This window comes from Apium graveolens, chromosome 8 (assembly GCF_009905375.1).
Source record: "Apium graveolens cultivar Ventura chromosome 8, ASM990537v1, whole genome shotgun sequence".
Taxonomy (NCBI): domain Eukaryota; kingdom Viridiplantae; phylum Streptophyta; class Magnoliopsida; order Apiales; family Apiaceae; genus Apium; species Apium graveolens.
In genome coordinates this window covers 170,425,172-170,448,077 of record NC_133654.1, presented here as the reverse complement: position 1 = coordinate 170,448,077, position 22,906 = coordinate 170,425,172, and the positions used below count along the sequence as shown (strand labels likewise).

General features: G+C 35.2%; 1 protein-coding gene across 1 annotated transcript; it reads right to left on the bottom strand.

Moving 5' to 3' along the window:
- Positions 1–640: 640 nt before the first annotated feature.
- LOC141678355 (uncharacterized) lies at positions 641–4,858 on the bottom strand. Its single transcript, XM_074484651.1, has 3 exons — positions 4,696–4,858; positions 1,385–1,863; positions 641–1,288 (listed from the first exon to the last, which is right to left on the bottom strand). The coding sequence occupies exons 2-3, from the start codon at positions 1,826–1,828 to the stop codon at positions 806–808; spliced, it is 927 nt and encodes a 308-aa protein (XP_074340752.1). The 5' UTR covers positions 1,829–1,863; positions 4,696–4,858; the 3' UTR covers positions 641–805.
- Between the last annotated feature and the right edge of the window lie 18,048 nt (positions 4,859–22,906).

Here is a 22,906-nt window from a genome sequence, read left to right as displayed (position 1 = left end):
ATCTATGATCCGATATTTTGTATGAAAAAATTTGCAAATCAATGAAAAGAATTTTCCCTTCTCAGAAAGTTATTAATTTTAAATTACCAGTTATGGAAGCAAATTACAACCCGGGTACCTTCTCACACCCGGGTTCGAAGCAAAAAACGAAAGCAACCACTATCTGCTTAGAAAAATTCTAAGAAGATGGAGCAATCACCAATCCGGTTTAGACATACCCGGATTGAAAGCAAATTCAAATTCAAAAAACAACCCGGATTAGAATTCAAATTCGGGTAAAAAACCCGGATCAACATTCAAATCCAGGTTGCAAACAATCATTATGTACTTAAGTTTTTCCAAGTACATAAAGCAAAGAAGCAAACACCAACCCGGGTGGGTCATATACCCGGATCGAAAGCAAAATTAAAAATAACCAAAACAAAAAGCAAAAAACAACCCGGATTCAAATTCAAATCCGAGTTGCAAACAATCATTATGTAATTTAATTTTTTCAAGTATAAGAAGCAAAAAAGCAAACATCAATCCGGACACCGTCCCATACCCGGACCAAACCAGATATGAAACCAGTCCGGATTAGGGGCCATGACAAGGATCCGGATCGCACAAAAAAAAACCAAAGATGGAAGAAAAGCAAAATTTTCAAATGAAGTTCAAAGGCTGGTCCGAATCAATGATCCGGATTGACAACAATCCGAGATAAATCCAAATATTACAAGGATCAAATCAAAGTACGAAACAAAGAAATTCTAGAAAGGAAATTACATGGGCCGGGCCCGAGAAGCCTTGCAAGGCTGATCCGGATCTAGAGGAAACTGGGGCTCGGACCATCATATGGTTCCGGTTCCCCTTGACCCTGCTCGACAGCAGCTTTCGCAGCAAGGAACTCTTGAATGAAGCTATCCCACGAAGCAAAAGGGTCAGTCTTGATATGGCGCTCTGCCACAACCCAGGATCTGCGTACCTCGGGAACCCCGGCTTGAGCAACCTCGAAGTCATAGATATCGCTGGCCTTGAACTCAGCAATTATGGCATCCTTGTTCAAATTCTCCTTTGCAGCAAGCTCCGCCTTTAGCCTCTCAACTTCTTGGGCCAGCCCGTCAGCCCGGGTCTCAGAGTCTTTCAACTTCTCGTTCAGCCCGGTCTCAACCACCCGGAACCCCTCCCGGGCCTCCTCCAGCTCACCCCTAAGGGAATCAGAGAGCATCTTCTCAGCCTTAGTCCGGTTATTAGCCTCCTTGAGCTCAGTGAAGGCAACATCGGAGCAAATGGAAATTGCACTCCCAATCTGAGAAACAAAAAAAAAAAACAAATCTATGAGCAAAGTAAAAGGTAGACAAAAGGACATGACCCGGAGCTAAGAACATAAAAAATCAGAAATTACCTGCCCCCATTGGCCTGTTACCCGTTTCAAGGCGGCAGCCATGTTGTAGCCCTCAACTTCCTCCCAGTCTTCTTCGGATGGGATACTGGACATGAATCCGGCCAAATCAGCAAGGCTCTTAGTCCCTATCCGGACAGGAGCCCCATCCGGGCCCTTACCCTCCGAGTCGCATAAGACCCGTTCGGAAACAACAGTTTTTCCGCGGGGAGGCTTTCCCGGGGCGGATTTCCTCTTCTTCGAAGGAGGCCCCTCATCAGATATTTCCTGGACGTCCGGGTCCTTGGCCAAAGGAGCGTTACCCGGATCAGAAACGTTCCGGGGAGCGGAAGATTCGGCACCGCCCTCTACATCCGCAGATCCGGATCCGGTACCTGGGGCCCCTTTTGTTGTCTTGTAGGCCAAGCCCAAAGAGTTGAAGGCCGCTGCATAAGCTGAAGAAGACATTATGGCTCGGAATGCAGGGTTATAATGCGGCAAACCTGAGAAATAGAAGAAGAAAACTATCAGATCAGGACTAATAAAAATGAAGACTACGAAACTGGAAATGAAGTAATACGGGGAGCCCGGACCATGAAAAGACTTTTTACGCAAATTAGGAAAAGCAGGGGGGTCCGGATCAAATACCTAAATAGGTGTTGATCCGGACCAAAAATTACAAGTTACAAGCAAGTTCGGATGGGGACCCGAATCAAAAAAAAAAAAAAAAAAAAAAAAAAAAAAAAAAAAAAAAAAAAAAAAAAAAAAAAAAAAAAAAAAAAAACATTAAACAAGAACTTACAACCAAGCTGGAACATGAGTTTATGGTTCATGAACGTGTCCATCCTCGTGCCTCTCATATCTGACCCGGGTATAGTATATGCTATCGTCGAACCCGGTTGGCTTTCTAACAAAGTGATATTTAATATCAGACCAGAAGCCGTCCGGGGTGAAAATAACAGAATTCTCTGGAAGCCTCTTGAACCGGAAGCTCGTAATTGTCCCCACAGACCCGGAACCCTTTCTAACCATCTTGCCCCGGATTTGTTCTCTACCAGACGAATCCGGATCACTCTCCTCTTCAGAAAAGTTGGGATAGCAGTTATATACTTTTCTAGCCCGCTCCTTGATCCGGACCATATACCTAGTAAAATGAAGGTCAGTTAGCCTGGGCACTAGAGATCTTATTTGTCTACCTAAGTGGTCCGGATCAGGTACTTTATGTTAATTTTATCATAACCTAATGATCCGGACCACCAATGCAAGTCCAACCCGGAAAAACATCAACGATCCGGATCATGGCAACTACAATCCAAAAAACCAAATATCCACGTACCCGGATCTATGCGACAAATACCCAGATCCGGATCCATGGCAACCAAAAACAAATTAAAAACCCAAAGCCATTTAACCCTACCCAAATATACCAAACCCCACCCGGATCCGATACCCCCTACCCGGACCCAAACAAAAACCTTAAGCCACAAACAGTTACCTTCGGAATCAAAAAGCAAAACATGCCACTTTTCACCTATACATACATATATATCCCAGCCAAGAACACGAAGAACAACAGTACAAAAAGCCCATAGAAATCGACAAAAATCCAGCCTAAAACACAGAGACACTTACAGATCTATAAATAAACAAAAAACCAAGCAACAAAAACAACCAAAAAACTCGATTTCCACTTCGAAGAAATATAAACGAATCTCAAGCATGCAAAATCAAAATTCCAAAAACAAAATCAGAGCAAAAATGGAAAAAACAAGAAAGACGAGATATTACAAGTCAATTGAAGACGAACGGAGCAACAGCGAATCAGCGGTGGAAGACAGAAGCCGAGAATGAAAGCCTTCGAAGAAAGATGAGAGAAAGAACTGAAGAAACTATTGGGTCTTTTAGAATTTGGGAGAATAAAAATAAGAAGAAAAAAAAAGGATGGGGACTGCAGCCTTTTATAGACCCAGGGAAGAGAAACCGCTCCTGCCACGTGGCAGGATCCTACTGGTTCCAGGAGCGGTTACAAAAAAATAAATATGTTAAGACACATTTAAAACCCATAATTATTATGGCCGAGTTTATAGGAGGTAACTGCCCAAAATTCAAATTCGAAGGGGGGGAAAAAAAAAAAACGAGCAAAACCGATTGAAAATCCAAAACCCTTCGAATTCCACAGCCCAAGACCCGGATCAATAGCCATAATCCGGATCATTGCAAACAAGATACATTTCAGAGGCCACCAGGATCATAAATTCTTCCAAAGGCATCAACAATTCTACCCTAATCCGGATTGGCATCCACTACACCAGATCCGAATTGGGGGGCAACCAGGGGCAGAAATTTTCCTAAGCAACCACTCTACCTTAATCCGGATTGGTATCCATTTCACCAGATCCGGATTGGGGGCCAACCAGGGGCAGAAATTTTTCTGAATCAACTATTCTACCTTAATCCGGACTGGCATCTACCTCACCAGATCCGGATTGGGGGGCAACCGGGGGCAGAAATTTTCCTAAGCAACCACTCTACCTTAATCCGGATTGGTATCCATTTCACCAGATCCGGATTGGATGGCAACGGGGGCAGAAATTTTTCTTAATCAACTATTATACTTTAATCCGGACTGATATCCATTACACCAGACCCGGATTGGGGGGCAGAAACTTTTCTCTAAGCCAAATATGCGATCCTACTCTACTCCCTCATCCAGAAAATCTGCATAAGGGAGTGGGGGCAAATGATAGGGCATAGCAGACCCGGGTATGCTTCAACTTGGACTAAATGGAGGAAGGCTCAACCAACATGCTAAGACCCCCCTCTCCCAGGCCAATCAAACATAGGAGCCCAGGCCCGGGCCTATCCTACTTCCCCGATCCGGATCCGCCTGCATACCCGGGTCCGGATCAGGGCTAAAACCACAGTGAGGGAGGTCCCATCAAGCACATGCACATCCCGCAACCCGCCAAGCAAAGGTACGTGGGCACGTGACTATGACAGCTATGAACAACCAGCGCACTAGACAAGCACTGCGCGTGTCAGAGGCCGTTTGGACACTCTGGAAGTGGTCCTCCCCTGGACACGTGTAAACAATCCACCCAAGCCAGGCGTCCTCTGGTCCCAGACATCCAACGGCCCAGATTTAGAGGTAACTACCCCTAAACCCTACCTTGGGGCTATATATACCCCCAAGACTGAAGGGTTTAGGGGTTGGAAAATAATTTCTCTTGCACTCACACACTCACATACACTCAAAAACATACAGCAGCCACCACATGTATACAACCACACACAAACACACAGCAGCCTCAAAGATGACATAAATATATATATACCTTCATCTTCTCCAAAGCCTGTTCTTATTCTTACACCGGAGGCGCCGTGGGAGCCAAACCCCCCTTCCGGTGTTGTTTTGCAGGCGCCCAACCTACAGCTACACCTCTCTCACGCACGGAAGGTCCAGGAACGCCAACGGACGGAGCCACCCGCTCACCGGAGTTATCAGGTTTGACTGATATTAACATAATGCATAAGTTTAAAAAAGCTTCCCATAGAGTATCATGAGTTGCTCCCAGAACTACAAAGGTGTATAACTGATAAATTTTTTGAAAAAATCACCTTGTTAAGACATTGAATCATAATGAAAAAAATTTTAAAAATAACAATTTTTTGATGCAAATGGCTGAAAATATCCATTTTGAAAGTGGATGGCTGAAAATACCGTTTGGTATATGTATTTGCAATTTGAGTATCCTGTTTTGTACTAGATATGCATTTGTTAAATGGGTATCCATTTTTTTTAAGATACGCATAATACCCAAACTAGAAATACGTATTTTTAGTAATTTTCTTAGATACCCAATTTTTAAATACGTATTACACTTACCCAATTATAAAATGCATAATCAAAACAATATTTTCAATCATATATTCTGGAAAGGGTATTTTAAAAAAAATTATCCCAAAAAGGGATATTTTTTACCATCACCCTCGTTATCAACCCAAGCTCCATCTCTTAGAGCAACGTATAGTGAGACATGACAAGAAACTGATTTTGCATCCTTTGATTAAAAAAACATTAAGCGTAGGAAGGGATTATAATGCCATAATGATGTTTCCTTGTTAGATTCCTTAGATTACATCTAGAATAAGATGATGTTTGGCAAAAAAATTATATTTTAATGTTATGTATATTTTTTCAGAATTCCTGTAAGAGGTTTGAAAATTTTAATCAATTCTAGATTTTGAAATAAAGCATAATGCAATAGGCATCGAAGTATTTGAATCTTTACTAGAGGGTGACTACAGGGAGAAATAGTAACTAATATCCTTCCTTTTCGATGTTCTAAAATAAAAATAAGTAGACATCCTAAACTAAATATAATAATGATATAAAATTTGTAATTATTGTTTTTTCAAAATTATATTTGTTGGAATTTTTTTTTAATCTATCACTAAATTAAATATTACTTCAAAAGTTTCGCGTGAGCTGTAACAATCGTCAAAATCTGATTTATAGAACTCGGAAATTTAGCTGAAATAAAATTAAATAAAACTCAGTAATCTTTTTTATTTGTATAAAATTTAATTTGATTATCTTTTAACTATTTTATATTAAAAATATTTATTAAATCAAAAATAAAACATTCATACATTGCACGTCAAAACATTAAAAATTTGGTAGTCAGTCAGTACTGTACTTTGGTTTACATAATACACGATATTGTTTTTCTATGAATTTTATTAATGCTAATTTTTTCAAAAAACCTAAATGGAGATAATTCGTTTGTCTGTATATGATCTTGAAATAAGATAAAACAATATACAATACTCATTCTGCCTGAAAAATTCTTATATTATAAGTCGTGGTTAAAATAAATTTAAAATCAAAATTAAGTTAATTAGTTGGATTTGAGGTATAATCAATTTCGATCTAAAAAGATAATAAATTCTATTGATTCGGCTAAAAAATTATATTATTGAACAGGTAATTCATCAATTGATATGATAACAAATTGTATGATAGCGTCGGGTTAAAATAAAATAATATATATTATTCATTCATGCTAAAAAATGATAGTGCAGATCCATGTAGAACAAAATTAAAATCAAAATAAAATTGGACTAGTTAAAATATAATAACAGATACTATTTATATGAGTTAAAAAAATTATAATATTCATCAGATTTTTAAACAAAATAAAAATTAAATTATATGTAATTAGTTGAATTTTGTTAGTATAATTGGCCATGGGATAAAAAAAAATTAAAATCAAATTAACTGTCATTCAAATATTATTGACCCGGACTAAAACTTATTATTTAAACAAAAAATAATAATTCTCGTAAACACAAATAGAATTAATAATACCACATATATTAGTCTAATAAACTGTTTAATACCAATTACTATCTTTCACTCAATTCAAGTCTAATAAAGATCAAATGGAGTGTTTTACTAAATTGTCACTAAATAATTAAACTAACACAAATATCGAATAATAAATTTCAAGAAAATGAAAACTAGGCCTTTAACTTCATCCAATGTTCTTTAACAAACTTCTTCTTCAACCTCTATTCTCATGGTATAATTGCTAGTCTAAGACAATTCATAAGGACCTTCCAAATCTCAAGTGACTCTAATTTATGCAATAACCCTCATATTCCTATGTAACATTTAAAAGCATAAACATCATTAAATTTCTTATTAGTTGGGCTTTTTAGGGTGTTTAGATATATTCCTATCCTAACCACAAATTAATATACATATTAATCCTAAGATATATTGTTTGGATCTTAATTTAGGGTTTCTCTTCCAAGTCCGCCTAATTACCAAATCAATCTCAAGGGTGGTCAATCTTTTAGAAGTATTAAACACAAATTAACATAAATAATTAATACGACCACAAAAACAGAGAGAAAAGAAAAATCTTATATATTAACAAAAAATCCACTAAAGGCCTAGAGAGAAAATTAGTTCATCATCTCAAAAGAAAACAATACACAAGAGTATGTAAACATAATGAAAAAGATGAAATCTGTATATGCAACAATCTCCTCCTCTTCTTCTTCTTCTTCAGCTTTTTTCCTCTTGAGCGTAGCCTCCATTTTCTTCTCCAGGAACCTTATTCCTAATAATAATATCTAATCTATATATGTATCTAATTAATGTATTTTTAATATTTTAAGAAAAAAACAAATAAGTTTCCCAAACTGATTATGTTTTTTCAAGTAAAATTCGTAGTTGACTTTTTTTTCAGAAAGTACGGGCCTCCATATGGATATTGATCTCTAGACCACCTTAGAATGAAGGAGAATCTTGTTATTTTCGAGTGGGCTATTGTATAATCAAATTCGGACTTCTGGAACTCAAGAAATGACATAAATAGTGTAGCATCTACGTGCAATTCAACAAATCCGAATTTACTTCTAATAAATCTCCAAATTCAGCTTTTTATTCCCCAATCCTTAGAATCCCTTACTTCTTACAATAAAATATAAAAATTTATTTAATAAAAATCTATTTAAATGAAAAATATAATAAATATGAGAAATAAAAATATATGAAATATATATATATATATAAATATATATTGTATCACTTTCCTAAACTTTATATCGTAGAATCACCTACATTTGAATTATAACTTCAATTAATATAGCAAATATTAATATTATAAAAACATATAGCCAATCGTTTTATGTGATCTATAAACGACCTATTATCTAAAATTCTCGCATTCAAAAAATTATGTCCAATAATATTAGTTACAACACATAATTCTTATAGCCTTAGATTTGACTGATATTAACATAATGCAGAAGTTTAAAAAAGCTTCCCATAAAGTATCATGAGTTGCTCCTAGAACTAAAAAGGTGTATAACTGATAAATTTTTTGAAAAAATCACCTTTTTAAGATATTGAATCATTATGAGAAAAAATGTTAAAAAAAATAATTTTTTGATGCAAATGGCTGAAAATATCCATTTTGAAAGTTGATGGCTGAAAATACCGATTGGTATACGTATTTGCAATTTGAGTATCCTGTTTTGTACTAGATACGCATTTGTTAAATGTGTATCCAATTTTTTTTAAGATATGCATAATACCCAAACTAGAAATACGTATTTTTAGTAATTTTCTTAGATACCCAATTTTTAATTGCGTATTACACTTACCCAATTATAAAATGCATAATCAAAATAATATTTTCAGTCATATATCCTGAAAAAGGGTATTTTAAAAAAAAAACTATCCCAAAAAGGGGTATTTTTATCCATCACCCTCGTTGTCAACCCAAACTCCATCTCTTAGAGCTAGTGAGACATGACAAGAAACTGATTTTTCATCCTTTGATTAAAAAAATATTGAGCGTAGGAAGGGATTATAATGCCATAATGATGTTTCCTTGTTAGATTCCTTATATTACATCTAGAAAAAGATGATGTTTGGCAAAAAAAAATATTTTAATGTTATGTATTTTTTTTCAGAATTCCTGTAAGAGGTTTGAAAATTTTAATCAGTTCTAGATTTTGAAATAAAGCTTAATGCAATAGGCATCCAAATATTTGAACCTTTACTGAAGGGTGACTAGAGGGAGAAATAGTAACTAATATCCTACCTTTTCGATGTTCTAAAACAAAAATAAATAGACATCCTAAACTAAATATAATAATGATATAAAATTCATAATTATTGTATTTTTTCAAAATTATATTTATTGGACAAAATTTTTAATGTATCACTAAATTAAATATTACTTCAAAAGTTTCGTGTGAGCTGTAACAATCGTCAAAATCTGATTTATAGAACTCGAAAATTTAGCTGAAATAAAATCAAATAAAACTCAGTAATCTTCTTTATTTGTTTAAAATTTAATTTGAATATTTTTTTAACTATTTTATATTAAAAATATTTATTAAATCAAAAATAAAACATTCATACATTGCACGTCGAAACATTAAATAATTGGTAGTCAGTTTGTATTGTACTTCGATTTATATAATACATGATATTGTTTTGTATGAATTTTATTAATGCTAATTTTTTCAAAAAAAAACTAAATGGAGGTAATTCGTTCGTCTATATAATGACCTTGAAATAAGATAAAACAAAATACAATACTCATTCTGCCTAAAAATGTTTTATGTTATAAGTCGTGGTTAAAATAAATTTAAAATCAAAATTAAGTTAATTAGTTGGATTCGAGGTATAATGAATTTCAGTCTAAAAAGATATTAAATTCTATTGATTCGGCTAAAAAATATATATTATTGAACATGTAATTCGTCAATTGGTATGATAGCAATTGGTATGATAGCGTCGGGTTAAAACAAAATAATATATATTATTCATTCATGCTAAAAAATGATAGTGTTGATCCACGTAGAACAAAATTAAAATCAAAATAAAATTCGACTAGTTAAATTAGAATAATAGATATAATTCATATGAGCTAAAACAAAATTATAATATTGATCATATTTTTAAACAAAATAAAAATCAAATTGTATATAGTTAGTTGAATTTTGTTAGAATAATTGGTTATGGGATAAAAAAAATTAAAATCAATTAAATGTCATTCAAATATTTTTGACCCGGACTAAAACTTATTATTTAAACTAAAAAATAATAATTTTCATAAACACAAATAGAATTAATAATACCACATATATTAGTTAGTAATATTAATTTTTTCAAATTTAAAGAGGTCCAAGTAAAAATATGAAATAAATATATACACATAAATATACAAATAATTATTGATTTGTATCAAATTATATCGTATAAAAATTTTGAATAAAAAAATTGCAGCAATATTGTGCTTGTATATAAGAAATCCAAAAGACCGCTATGTATAAGTTAGATTCATACATAGAGTATATCAATTAATCTGCAAATATGGTGTCATGTCACCAACATTCTCTCATTTAATTAGCCCCTAGTGATAACTCCTGGTGGTGGGGCTGCTTCTTCGATATCATTCATGGATCCTTCGTCGCTGTGATGGTGTAGATATCGTGAGGTTCCTACAAAACAACACCGGAAGGAGGGATTGGGTCCCACGGCACCTCCGGTGTGAGAGTAAGAACTCACTTTTGAGGAAGATGAAGATAGATATGAATGCAAGGTGTCTATGTGCGTATATGAGTGTGAGAGACTGATTAACCCCAAAACCTTTCCTTCTTGGACTATTTATAGCCCAAGGGTAGGGTTTAGGGGTTGGTACCTTTTAATCGTAGTCGTCGGTTCTAGGAGCGGAGGACATGTGGTTGGAGTGGATGCTTTATAAACGGATGGAGGTTCTTGAATAGGTAGTCTCATATCAAAAGGTGGAAAAGTAGCATAAAATAGCTTGAAGAAGTGCAATCGTTATAACAGAAGGTAGTACCATTAATACTGGTGGAGGAACAAGGTACAAATCTAATCTGAAAGAAGATGACGATCCTCAAACGGAAAGCTCCAAATGATCAAATGATACCGGGAAATCAAGATCCGCCATTGTCGTTGTCTGGAAATCACGTCGCAAGCTGAGAATCCCGAATAGCAATACGAATTATGCCGGAGACCTACTATACCATCGCACTCAACCTCACAACGTCTTATCTTTCTATTTCCTATTCCTAATCCTAACCCTCTACCCAATCCCGATAATTTAGGCTTGTTTCAGTGACTTATAACCTGTAGCTCTGATACCAACCTGTAGCGCCCTTCAAACTCGGGTCAGAAGTTTGGGGTCCACAACACATACAAAATATATAACTCTGTAAAAGAGATATTATTTATAATGACTCTGCTTCACAAAACCACGGATCACAACAGGTTAAAGTATGAAAACAAGCCACAATCTTAACGTTATTACAACATACCAAATCCCAACTAATTTAACTTACAACTGAAAATAAAATCATTCTTACAATCTGACTATCTCTATACCGTATGAAGCTTCTTCTAGCTTGATTCAACTCACTGGAACCTTAGCCCGTACGTTGGACTGAGAAACTTCACTATCATCCACATTCTTTTCAACTGTAAAATATATAAAAGAATCGCAAGGGTGAGCTAACTAGCTCAGCAAGTCATAATAGTGATAACTGAGGTTAAATAATGATCAAATAAGATGATTCAAAGGAATCAAGTTACTTTTTAACTAATCATTAGAATTGGATATTCATTTTAAGTTTTAAAAACCAAGGTTAAGCTGCTGATCAGTCACGCACTAACCCCGAGCAAGCACACAACACTGCTCTAATTACTGGATCCAAGGCACACATTGGCCTAACTTGACCATTGGTATGGTTTGACCACGAATCTGGTCCACATATATAAAAACTATCCAATCATAAAGCAGTTCAATATGATAACCGATATAATTCAATAAAACAAGTTCATAATCAACGATGGTTAAACACTTGAATAAAAGCATAAGGAAACTTATGGATATCTCAAGGGGATTTCAGGGTATGTATAAGAAACGGTTTTTAATTTGTACCAGCATCCGGTATTAGGTCAGAAATGATATTTCAAGGTATAGTTCTTTGATGTTATAAAGAATGGTTGTAGTATAAAAGTTTCTGTATTTTTAAACAATTTTGTTTCAGTGTTTGGTGTTCGGTAGTTATACCTTTGGGGAGTAGTATCATATTGGTGTGATTTGATATCTGAGGATCAACAAAGGATGGTTTACAAAAAATAAGGCTTACGGCTCAAGATCAAGAAAGAATCAGGGTTCAAGGGTAAGTAGTTTAAAACACTTGCATTATAAAACAGGAGTTATGTTTAATAATAGCAACATGTTATGAAACAGTTCGAAAACATTGGTAATATTTCTTAAAGAAAAGTTCAGAAATACTTGCCTTACAAGGCTTTACAACTATTACTGATCAACTTTGAGCCGACTCTGCTACTCAGGCTCTAACTTCCAACCACTAGATCCCATTGGATTCGACTTTGACACTCAGGTCTTTCTGTTGAAACTCTACTGAGCTCGTCAATTGACCACTAGGTTATCTTTAGTCCATCGTCCACTTTCAGGTTCCCGACTATAACCTACAGGGTCGAAATACCCTATGTTAGACGTCTAGGTATGCTTGACATATCCTCGATACTAATTCTTACCCAACGATATTCAAATCCGACTCGTAATTATTCATATTAGAATAACACAGAAAATAATTAGGGTTCACATTCTTGAAATCAATCCAGTGTTCATTTTCAGAAAATACGTATGCTCGTCATTTTACGAAATTAGGGTTACTGTGTTTTGGTCAAAACATACAACACAACATCCAATCAGGTTCTGTATGAACATACCTATATGTATTTACTTATACTCGCCCGACGTCCCGATAATCCTTGGATACTTTCCCGTATTTCCGTAGTTCGATTTTCCCGGAAATCGGGTAGCGTCCCCTTTGTTTATCGGACTACCCGTCGAAACATCAATCGACGTCAATTCAATAACGAAAATCCAATTCATAATAACCACAATTACAATCCTCAATTTAACCCAACAATCACTCCAATCACAATTCGTCAACTAAACTACGTACTCGACTTTAGTGTAAAATCAAATTCTTGTTTTAAAGATAATTTCATGAATTTATTTATTTTAAAATATTAGGACTCAGAATTATATCATCACCGTCCACCGTCGGCTCGTAAAAGTCATCGCCGACGGCGACAAAATTTCGCGGGTACCCGATTAATTCTCGGGTTTCCAGCGCGAAATTCTATCGATTATTTATAAAAGTCATTTTCGGAAAAGCCATTAATTTCACGAATATTAGTCATCGATTTTCTGCACAAAATATGGAAACCCAATCAGAATAACAGCGTGAAACCATTCGAACCAAACACAGCAGCAAGAACACGCGCTTCACGCGCCGCCTCCTTCACACACACACCCTGCCTCGCACACACACAATCCAGGTAAACATATAAAAAACACACACAGTAACACACAATACCTCCCACACAGATACATACAATCATATATATACATAGACGTATATATACATATATGCTCGAACAAAACCGAACAAAGGGACTATGGTACCGGAAGGTCGCCGGAAGAAGGGCGGTGACAGCACCTCAGAAAACCGGGGAAAAAGAGAAAAGAAAGGGAGGGAGAAATAAAGAAAAAGAGAGAGGAGGGTGGAGATATACAGAGAGATGGCGAGAGAGGTAGAGATGAGAGGACGAGAGAGATTTCAGAGAGAGACGAATGGAGCGGCGGGGGGGGGGGGGGGGTTTGGGGGTTAATTAATTAGTAATTAATTTTTTTTTCTTTCAATCCGCTGCACTACACGTATCATTTGGAATAGATACGTGTCAATTTGTTTTTGTAAGAAGTTGACACGTGTCTCTGTTATCCCCGAGAGCCCGGTTTCCATCTCGCATAACACATTATATCGAATAATCTAAAATTAAAATTGATCGGGAAAAGTACCAAATAATTATTAAAATTTTCGGAATAATAAAATATGAATAAAATAAAATTTTCATAATTTTTAAACAATTTTTGAAACGTAACTCATACCTGCATTTAACGAATAAACGAATCAACGTGCGGGTGAAATTAATCCCGAAAATTTCCAAAATAATTTTAAAATTCTCAGAATATTATGAACTTAGAAAAATATGAATTTCATAATTTTTGAAGAATTATGGAATTAAATATAGATTTTGCAATTAAATGCAATCAGAAAATCATACAGGGTTAAATAATTGATAAATTATTGATTTCTAAATTTTGTAAAATACCAAAAATAAATATTGAAATTATAAAATCATAAAACTGATTTTAGAGACAATCCAAATATTTACGAATTTAAAACTGTAATAAAATCACCTTTAAAATAAAACAGAGTATATAGCTCAACTTTTAGCTACACATTCCAATCCTTTACACCAAAAATTCACAGATAAATAGTATATATCAACACACCGCTATCAAAACCAAGACATATATTTTAGTTAATTAATACTTCCACAATTATATATTTAAATAATTCAAAAGTACACGAGTCGTTATATCCTTCCCCCCTTAAAAAGATTCTGTCCTCAGAATCTGGTCTAACTAAATAATTGAGGATATTTGTCAAGCATATTTGACTTTAGTTTCCAAGTAGACTCTTCTACTCGAAGATTTCAAACGTATTTATTATAGATATACGCTCATTTCTAAGGACTCGCCTTTTAACGATTAGGAATTTGGATTGATCACTATATGTAGAACAAACTCGGACAAGAGCCTCTATTGGCTCTTGATCAATCATTTGATTCGAATCAGATACTTATCACCTTACTATTGACACGCAGAATAAACTATACGTATATACTGTTATAATGGTAACACCCACTCATGAACAACTTTATCTATATTTATCACTACTTCGATTGGTTTACTAAATTTAGGACTCAGCTTGTCCCTTCTATTCAGACCTATCCAACCTCTTTTAAGGTGAAACTTTTACTAACACTACTAGCCTTATTTCTATGTTCATACTCTCCCTCGATACAAACTTGCCTTCTTTCTTCGTCTACTCCGAGCTGCTTCAATCCATATCACTACGCCTTTTGGTGCACAGGATTATCTTAGAATTTGACAACTTTCTTTCTCCCATTTTATCTCAATAAAGTGGGGACCTATGGTTGCGTCCACATAAGGCTTGGTAAAGTGGCATTCTAAAGTTGACATTGATGATAAATGATCATCCCATTTTTCCTTAAAACTCAACCTCTCCACATGTTTTAAATTTCCTGAATCACTTCTTTACTTTGACTCTCCGTTTAAGGATGATAGGCGGTGCTCATTTTTTAACTTTAGCTTCCAAACATTTAAAAATCTCCTATTCGTTTTTATTATTTAAGGCTGAAAAGTAATCTCATATATTCACTTATTATCACCTTTAGGTATTTGAACTCATATTTCACTCTCTGCACAAGGCATCTGTTACCATACGGCTTTGTTTAGGTAGTTGTTAATGGATTAATCAGAATCTTTTGTTAACCATGGTCAAAGTTTCATACTTGAAGACTCAACGTATAGTTGTTTTCCTTCTAATCCTTGGAGAAAAATCCTTGGGCATTCCACACAGACTTTCTTATTCCTTGAATAGCTGAGGATGTTATCAATAAATACAGTTTACTTATCCAAGTACTCGTTATACACCACATTCCTTAATTCCTTATAGCCACTTGATACACTTGTCATTCCACATAATATCATCAGAGCTTGCAATGCTCTGAACTCACTTTAATCGTAATCTCTGATATTTTCTCAGGTCAGATCTTAAGTTTATTCTCAATACATAACACACTTCTTAAATTAGGTCTCATAAGTAATCAATTCTTTATAGGGTCTCACTTCTTCTTATTTATTGTTTTGTTAAACTCCCGATAATCAGTACATACTCTTATAATTTCATTCTTTTTTTTCCATGAACATCACTGGTACCTTTCACGACTCACTTCTTGTAAAACCATTCCCTGGGTCTGCTTTATCCATTAGGTCTCCAATAATTCACCTTAATTTTTTTTTTTTGACGTGTCCAACACTTTCTAATCCATTTTGAAATATCCTTCTTATACCTGGTTATCGCTGTTTTTCTTTTATTTCCATATATTTTGGCATCTCTCCAATAGAGTATATACTTTATACTATGAATTCCCTGTGGCATCTCATTTCTTAATTCTTTTACTTGTAACTTCCTAGTGCTGGAAGAGAACCTGGGGATATCATGATCATTCTCCTGGGCGCATAAATTTCCTCTCACTACTGCTAACATCATGATCCATTATCTTCTTTTGACATCTCCTTGTTTTTCTCTTAACAACTTTGACTGAAAGGTCATACTATTCATTCTTGCTCCTGTTTGGATTATAAACTTTGACTCCCAATTCCAACTTCTAAAATTCCATAGAAAATTCTTCCGGTATAGTTTCTATGTCCGTTATTACTTTCCTCTATCTTTGCTTTTCCTAGTGAATACATACTTCAACCTCTTATAGCCCGTATAGATCTTACACCTTTCTCCATACATATCATGTTTCCCAAATCTTTCAAATCGAATATTATTACTGTTAATCCCAAATTATGGGTAGGATACTTTTACTCATAAGGTTTCGGTGGTCTGGATGCATATACAATAACTCTATTGTGATGCATCAACACACATCTTATTCCCTGATGAGAAGCATCACTAAAACTACCAAACCTCCTTGATACTTTTAAATTGATAAAACAGGTGCTGAAAACATTCTTTCATTTAACTCCGCAAAACTTTTCCTTCATCCTTCTCCATTTCACAAAACTTCTTGCTTTTCCCGGTTAGCTTCGTCCAAGATATTGCAACTTTCACGAAATCTTGCACAAATTTCCAATAGTAACCGACCCATGATAAAACTTCTTACTTTTGTTGGTGTTTCTGGTCTCTTTTTATTCATAGTAATTTTAACTTCTGCTGAATTTCTTTTGATCTTCTCTACATTGACTATTTATGCTAAGAACTATATTTTATACAACTTCTTTCTTCTCCAACTTCCCAGTTATCATTAAATGCTTTGCATGGTCCTCCGTTGACTTTAAGTATCACAATTATAGCTTACTCGCATATTCCTTAAAGATTCTGTCCATCAAGTTCAATTATTACGGGTATATTGGTTAATCCAAATGACAATACGAGAGCGGTACTTAGTTCTAAAAATTTTCTTTGATAAATCCATAGGTTTAATCTTTAATTGGTGAAATACCAAGTTTTAAATTAGTCTTATAAAAGTACTTTGCTTCCTTCATTTGATTAAACAAATCATTGGGTCAAGGTAACAGATACTTGCTTTTGATAGTAAACTGGGTGAGCTTTCGCTAGTCGACGCATAATCTCATACTTCCATTTTCTTATTAACAATTAGTATTGGTGCACCTTATAGGATATGATGGGTCCAATCGCTTCTTCTTCGAATATCTCTTGCGTCTACTTTGCTAACTTTTTCACTTTAACTGGCGCCATTCTGTGCGGGGCCTTGGACACTGGCTTCATTTCAGGTGCTAAGTCAGTCACGAACTCAATTTCTATATCCGAAGTAAATGTTGATAACTTATTTAAAAACATATCTTGAAACTCCTTAATTACTATAAATCTTCATACTTTGCCTGCTTCCGACTTTTATGTATTCCATAATCACCATAATACTCATATCTTGATCATCAAATCAGCATTTACCTTCTTTCATCTTTTGAACCTCCTCACCTTCTCATTTGGCATCCTCAAAATTATCTTTTCGTCACGACGGTCTGTCTGGACATCACGCTTTAGTAGTAAATCCATTCCTTAGAATAATATCAAATCCTCTTATCTTTCAGGATATCAATTCTACAAAACTTATTGCCAGGAATCTCAATTTCACCATTGGTACTCACTTATTTAACAACTACACGTTCTTGACTTGCTAGTCCTTTAATCACAATCTTATCAATTCAACAGGGTAATTCATCTTATCAACACAACTTTGAGAGATAAACAATTAAGTTTCTCTCACATCTTTTAATACTTTAACGCTTAAGGTATTCACCATAATCATTCACGTCATCACGTCCGTATTCTGAATAACATATTTTACAGACAACTCGTAAACTCTCATTCTCGGAAACACATTCCTTATTGGAGTAAATTCCCTTGGCTCTTAGTGGATCCTTTACTGGGCCTAGTGATTTGCAATTCTTGTCATATGCCCTTGTTTGCTTTCCATGCATAAGAGGTAGCTGGAATTTTGTCTGTTTGGTTCATAATACGTTGATTTCTGTTTGGAAAATCTCTTGCAAAGAATGACAATACAGCGAAACAACTAGAAGAATTCGCAATTCAACCAAAAATTAGAGTTGAAAAGAAAGAAGAAGTAAGGATTTGAATATGAATGAGACAACCACATTTGTACTTAAGATGGCCAGTCTTTCGTACCATATGGCATACAGCATATGATTAGGTGGCGTCCCACCCGACTCTTCATCATTCTGACAAAGTATCTCACCATAACACTGTTTGTCCCAATCAGAAAGTAAAAATTGGGGGAAACAATTAAATTTGAAAGGAATGCAATATCCTCCTTTTCGATATCATAGCAAGGAGTTTATGTAAGAAAAGAAGTTCATACATTTTTAGAAATTGAGAAGGAATATTAGCTGTAATATTAAAACTAGAACGATACCATTGGTCACCATCCATATTTCACCTGTATTCATATCCCGAGCTTGTTCAATAATATCCCAATTGTGTCATATAACAACTTTAGAGAGTACGCTGAAATGCCTTCGCAAATTAAGCATTATGGTAGATTCCTACTTGTCACGTCTTGCGTCTTTAATATCGCACCCACACGAATAAAACTTTAACAATTCGATCATAATGGCATTCCTACTAAGTAACTTCGAGATTCCTCTTTTAATTTAGAATAACCACGTACCATTCGACATAACGATCCTTTTGTTAATAATATTCTATTTTTAGAGAGGTCTGGAAATCTTTCCAATCTTCTGCGATCACGCTCTAGCTTCTGTTAAATCAATGAATTCTTCGAACTCTGATAGTCCTAGTAATTGAATGTATAGTTACTCCGTACACTGATTATGTTGTAAATTTTATCAGACAATACTTGCACTTACTGTTAGGAATAATCAACTTCTTTATAATCATAGGTTACTTTGTTCTCGGAATTAGCAATACTAAGTCTAAAACAGCATCCTTCTAAGTAATCCAGGCTTTTCAACTCAAGTAGTAATTTGACAACCCATATTTAAAAATCATTTTATTCGAAAAGGCTTTTAGAAATTTGTAAAGAAAAATCTTTTTCGAAAACTTGTTTTAAAAAGTTTGGAAAATCACAAACCTGGTTGTCTTTACTATATGAGTTAGTTGTTATCCTTCCAACTTATAACAAGGTACCAAACTCATGGAACGATCATATAAAGGTCCATTCACTTCAATCTACCCTTTCTCCTTCATCGTGTCCACTTACCTTCCTTAATCGACGAAACTTCAATTGTTGTCGCACATTATCGTATTCGTAGTTTCACATCAAGGCTCCCATACTGATGATACTTCCGACATTATCGTTGTAGTAGTTAAATAGAACAGACTATCCAATAGTCCACAAGTCTATTTCATAGAACAAAGTTTACCCGTATCACATCACATCACTAATTTATATATCGCATTTATCATAACACCATCATTTAATTTCACAAAAATCCCAGGTTTATACTTTTCTCTTTTATTCTTTCAAAATTCATCTGGTTCATCCCATAATTATTCACGGGTGGCTTAGTCACTAATGACTTCTTTTAACCCGATAACAGCTATCCTCTGAAATACTTAAATCTTTTCTCTAAACTTCTTCTCACCTTTATTTATATCTCAAGCGCTCACCATGTACTGTAACTCTCGAATCCCTCCTCGTAGGTACAATCGCTTCATAGGACAAGTTCTAAACTGGGGGTATAGAACATGATGTAGAGTAAACTAAAGAGATATGCTCACAGCCGAATGTCTAGTGAAACAAGAATAAACGGATGGAGGTTCTTGAATAGGTAGTCTCATATCAAAAGGTGGAAAAGTAACGTAAAATAGCTTGAAGAAGTGCAATCGTTATAACAGAAGGTAGTACCATTAATACTGGTGGAGGAACAAGGTACAAATCCAATCTAAAGAAGATGACGTTCCTCAAACGGAAAGCTCCAAATGATCAAATGATACCGGGAAATCAAGATCCGCCATTACCGTTGTCTGGAAATCACGTCGCAAGCTGAGAATCCCGAATCGCAATACGAATTATGCCGGAGACCTACTATACCATCGCACTCAACCTCACAACGTCTTATCTTTCTATTTCCTATTCCTAATCCTAACCCTCTACCCAATCCCGACAATCTAGGCTTGTTTCAGTGACTTATAACCTGTAGCTCTGATACCAACCTGTAGCGCCCTTCAAACTCGGGTCAGAAGTTTGGGGTCCACAACACATACAAAATATATAACTCTGTAAAAGAGATATTATTTATAATGACTCTGCTTCACAAAACCACGGATCGCAACAGGTTAAAGTATGAAAACAAGCCACAATCTTAACTTTATTACAACGTACCAAATCCCAACTAATTTAACTTACAACTGAAAATAAAATCATTCTTACAATCTGACTATCTCTATACCGCATGAAGCTTCTGCTAGCTTGATTCAACTCACTGGAACCTTAGCCCGTACGTTGGACTGAGGAACTTCACTATCATCCACATTCTTTTCAACTGTAAAATATATAAAAGAATCGCAAGGGTGAGCTAACTAGCTCAGCAAGTCATAATAGTGATAACTGAGGTTAAATAATGATCAAATAAGATGATTCAAAGGAATCAAGTTACTTTTTAACTAATCATTAGAATTGGATATTCATTTTAAGTTTTAAAAACCAAGGTTAGGCTGCTGATCAGTCACGCACTAACCCCGAGCAAGCACACAGCACTGCTCTAATTACTGGATCCAAGGCACACATTGGCCTAACTTGACCATTGGTATGGTTTGACCACGAATCTGGTCCACATATATAAAAACTATCCAATCCTAAAGCAGTTCAATATGATAACCGATATAATTCAATAAAACAAGTTCATAATCAACGATGGTTAAACACTTGAATAAAAGCATAAGGAAACTTTTGGATATCTCAAGGGGATTTCAGGGTATGTATAAGAAACGGTTTTTAATTTGTACCAGCATCCGGTATTAGGTCAGAAATGATATTTCAAGGTATAGTTCTTTGATGTTATAAAGAATGGTTGTAGTATAAAAGTTTCTGTATTTTCAAACAATTTTGTTTCAGTGTTTGGTGTTCGGTAGTTATACCTTTGGGGAGTAGTATCATATTGGTGTGATTTGATATCTGAGGATCAACAAAGGATGGTTTACAAAGAATAAGGCTTACGGCTCAAGATCAAGAAAGAATCAAGGTTCAAGGGTAAGTAGTTTAAAATACTTGCATTATAAAACAAGAGTTATGTTTAATAATAGCAATATGTTATGAAACAGTTCGAAAACATTGGTAATATTTCTTGAAGAAAAGTTTAGAAATACTTGCCTTACAAGGCTTTACAACTATTACTGATCAACTTTGAGCCGACTCTGCTACTCAGGCTCTAACTTCCAACCACTAGATCCCATTGGATTCGACTTTGACACTCAGGTCTTTCTGTTAAAACTCTACTGAGCTCGTCAATTGACCACTAGGTTATCTTTAGTCCATCGTCCACTTTCAGGTTCCCGACTATAACCTACAGGGTCGAAATACCCTACGTTAGACGTCTAGGTATGCTTGACATATCCTCGATACTAATTCTTACCCAACGATATTCAAATCCGACTCGTAATTATTCATATTAGAATAACACAGAAAATAATTAGGGTTCACATTCTTGAAATCAATCCAGTGTTCATTTTCAGAAAATACATATGCTCGTCATTTTACGAAATTAGGGTTACTGTATTTTGGTCAAAATATACAACACAACATCCAATCAGGTTCTGTATGAACATACGTATATGTATTTACTTATACTCGCCCGACGTCCCGATAATCCTTGGATACTCTCCCGTATTTCCGTAGTTTGATTTTCCCGGAAATCGGGTAGCGTCCCCTTTGTTTATCGGACTACCCGTCGAAACATCAATCGACGTCAATTCAATAACGAAAATCCAATTCATAATAACCACAATTCCAATCCTCAATTTAACCCAACAATCACTCCTATCACAATTCGTCAACTAAACTACGTACTCGACTTTAGTGTAAAATCAAATTCTTGTTTTAAAGATAATTTCACGAATTAATTTATTTTAAAATATTAGGACTCAGAATTATATCATCACCGTCCACCGTCGGCTCGTAAAAGTCATCGCCGACGGCGACAAAATTTCGCGGGTACCCGATTAATTCTCGGGTTTCCAGCGCGAAATTCTATCGATTATTTATAAAAGTCATTTTCGGAAAAGCCATTAATTTCACGAATATTAGTCATCGAATTTCTGCACAAAATATGGAAACCCAATCAGAATAACAGCGTGAAACCATTCGAACCAAACACAGCAGCAAGAACACGCGCTTCACGCGCCGCCTCCTTCACACACACACCCTGCCTCGCACACACACAATCCAGGTAAACATATAAAAAACACACACAGTAACACACAATACCTCCCACACAGATACATACAATCATATATATACATAGACGTATATATACATATATGCTCGAACAAAACCGAACAAAGGGACTATGGTACCGGAAGGTCGTCGGAAGAAGGGCGGTGACAGCACCTCAGAAAACCGGGGAAAAAGAGAAAAGAAAGGGAGGGAGAAATAAAGAAAAAGAGAGAGGAGGGTGGAGATATACAGAGAGATGGCGAGAGAGGTAGAGATGAGAGGACGAGAGAGATTTCAGAGAGAGACGAATGGAGCGGCGGGGGGGGGGGGTTTGGGGGTTAATTACTTAGTAATTA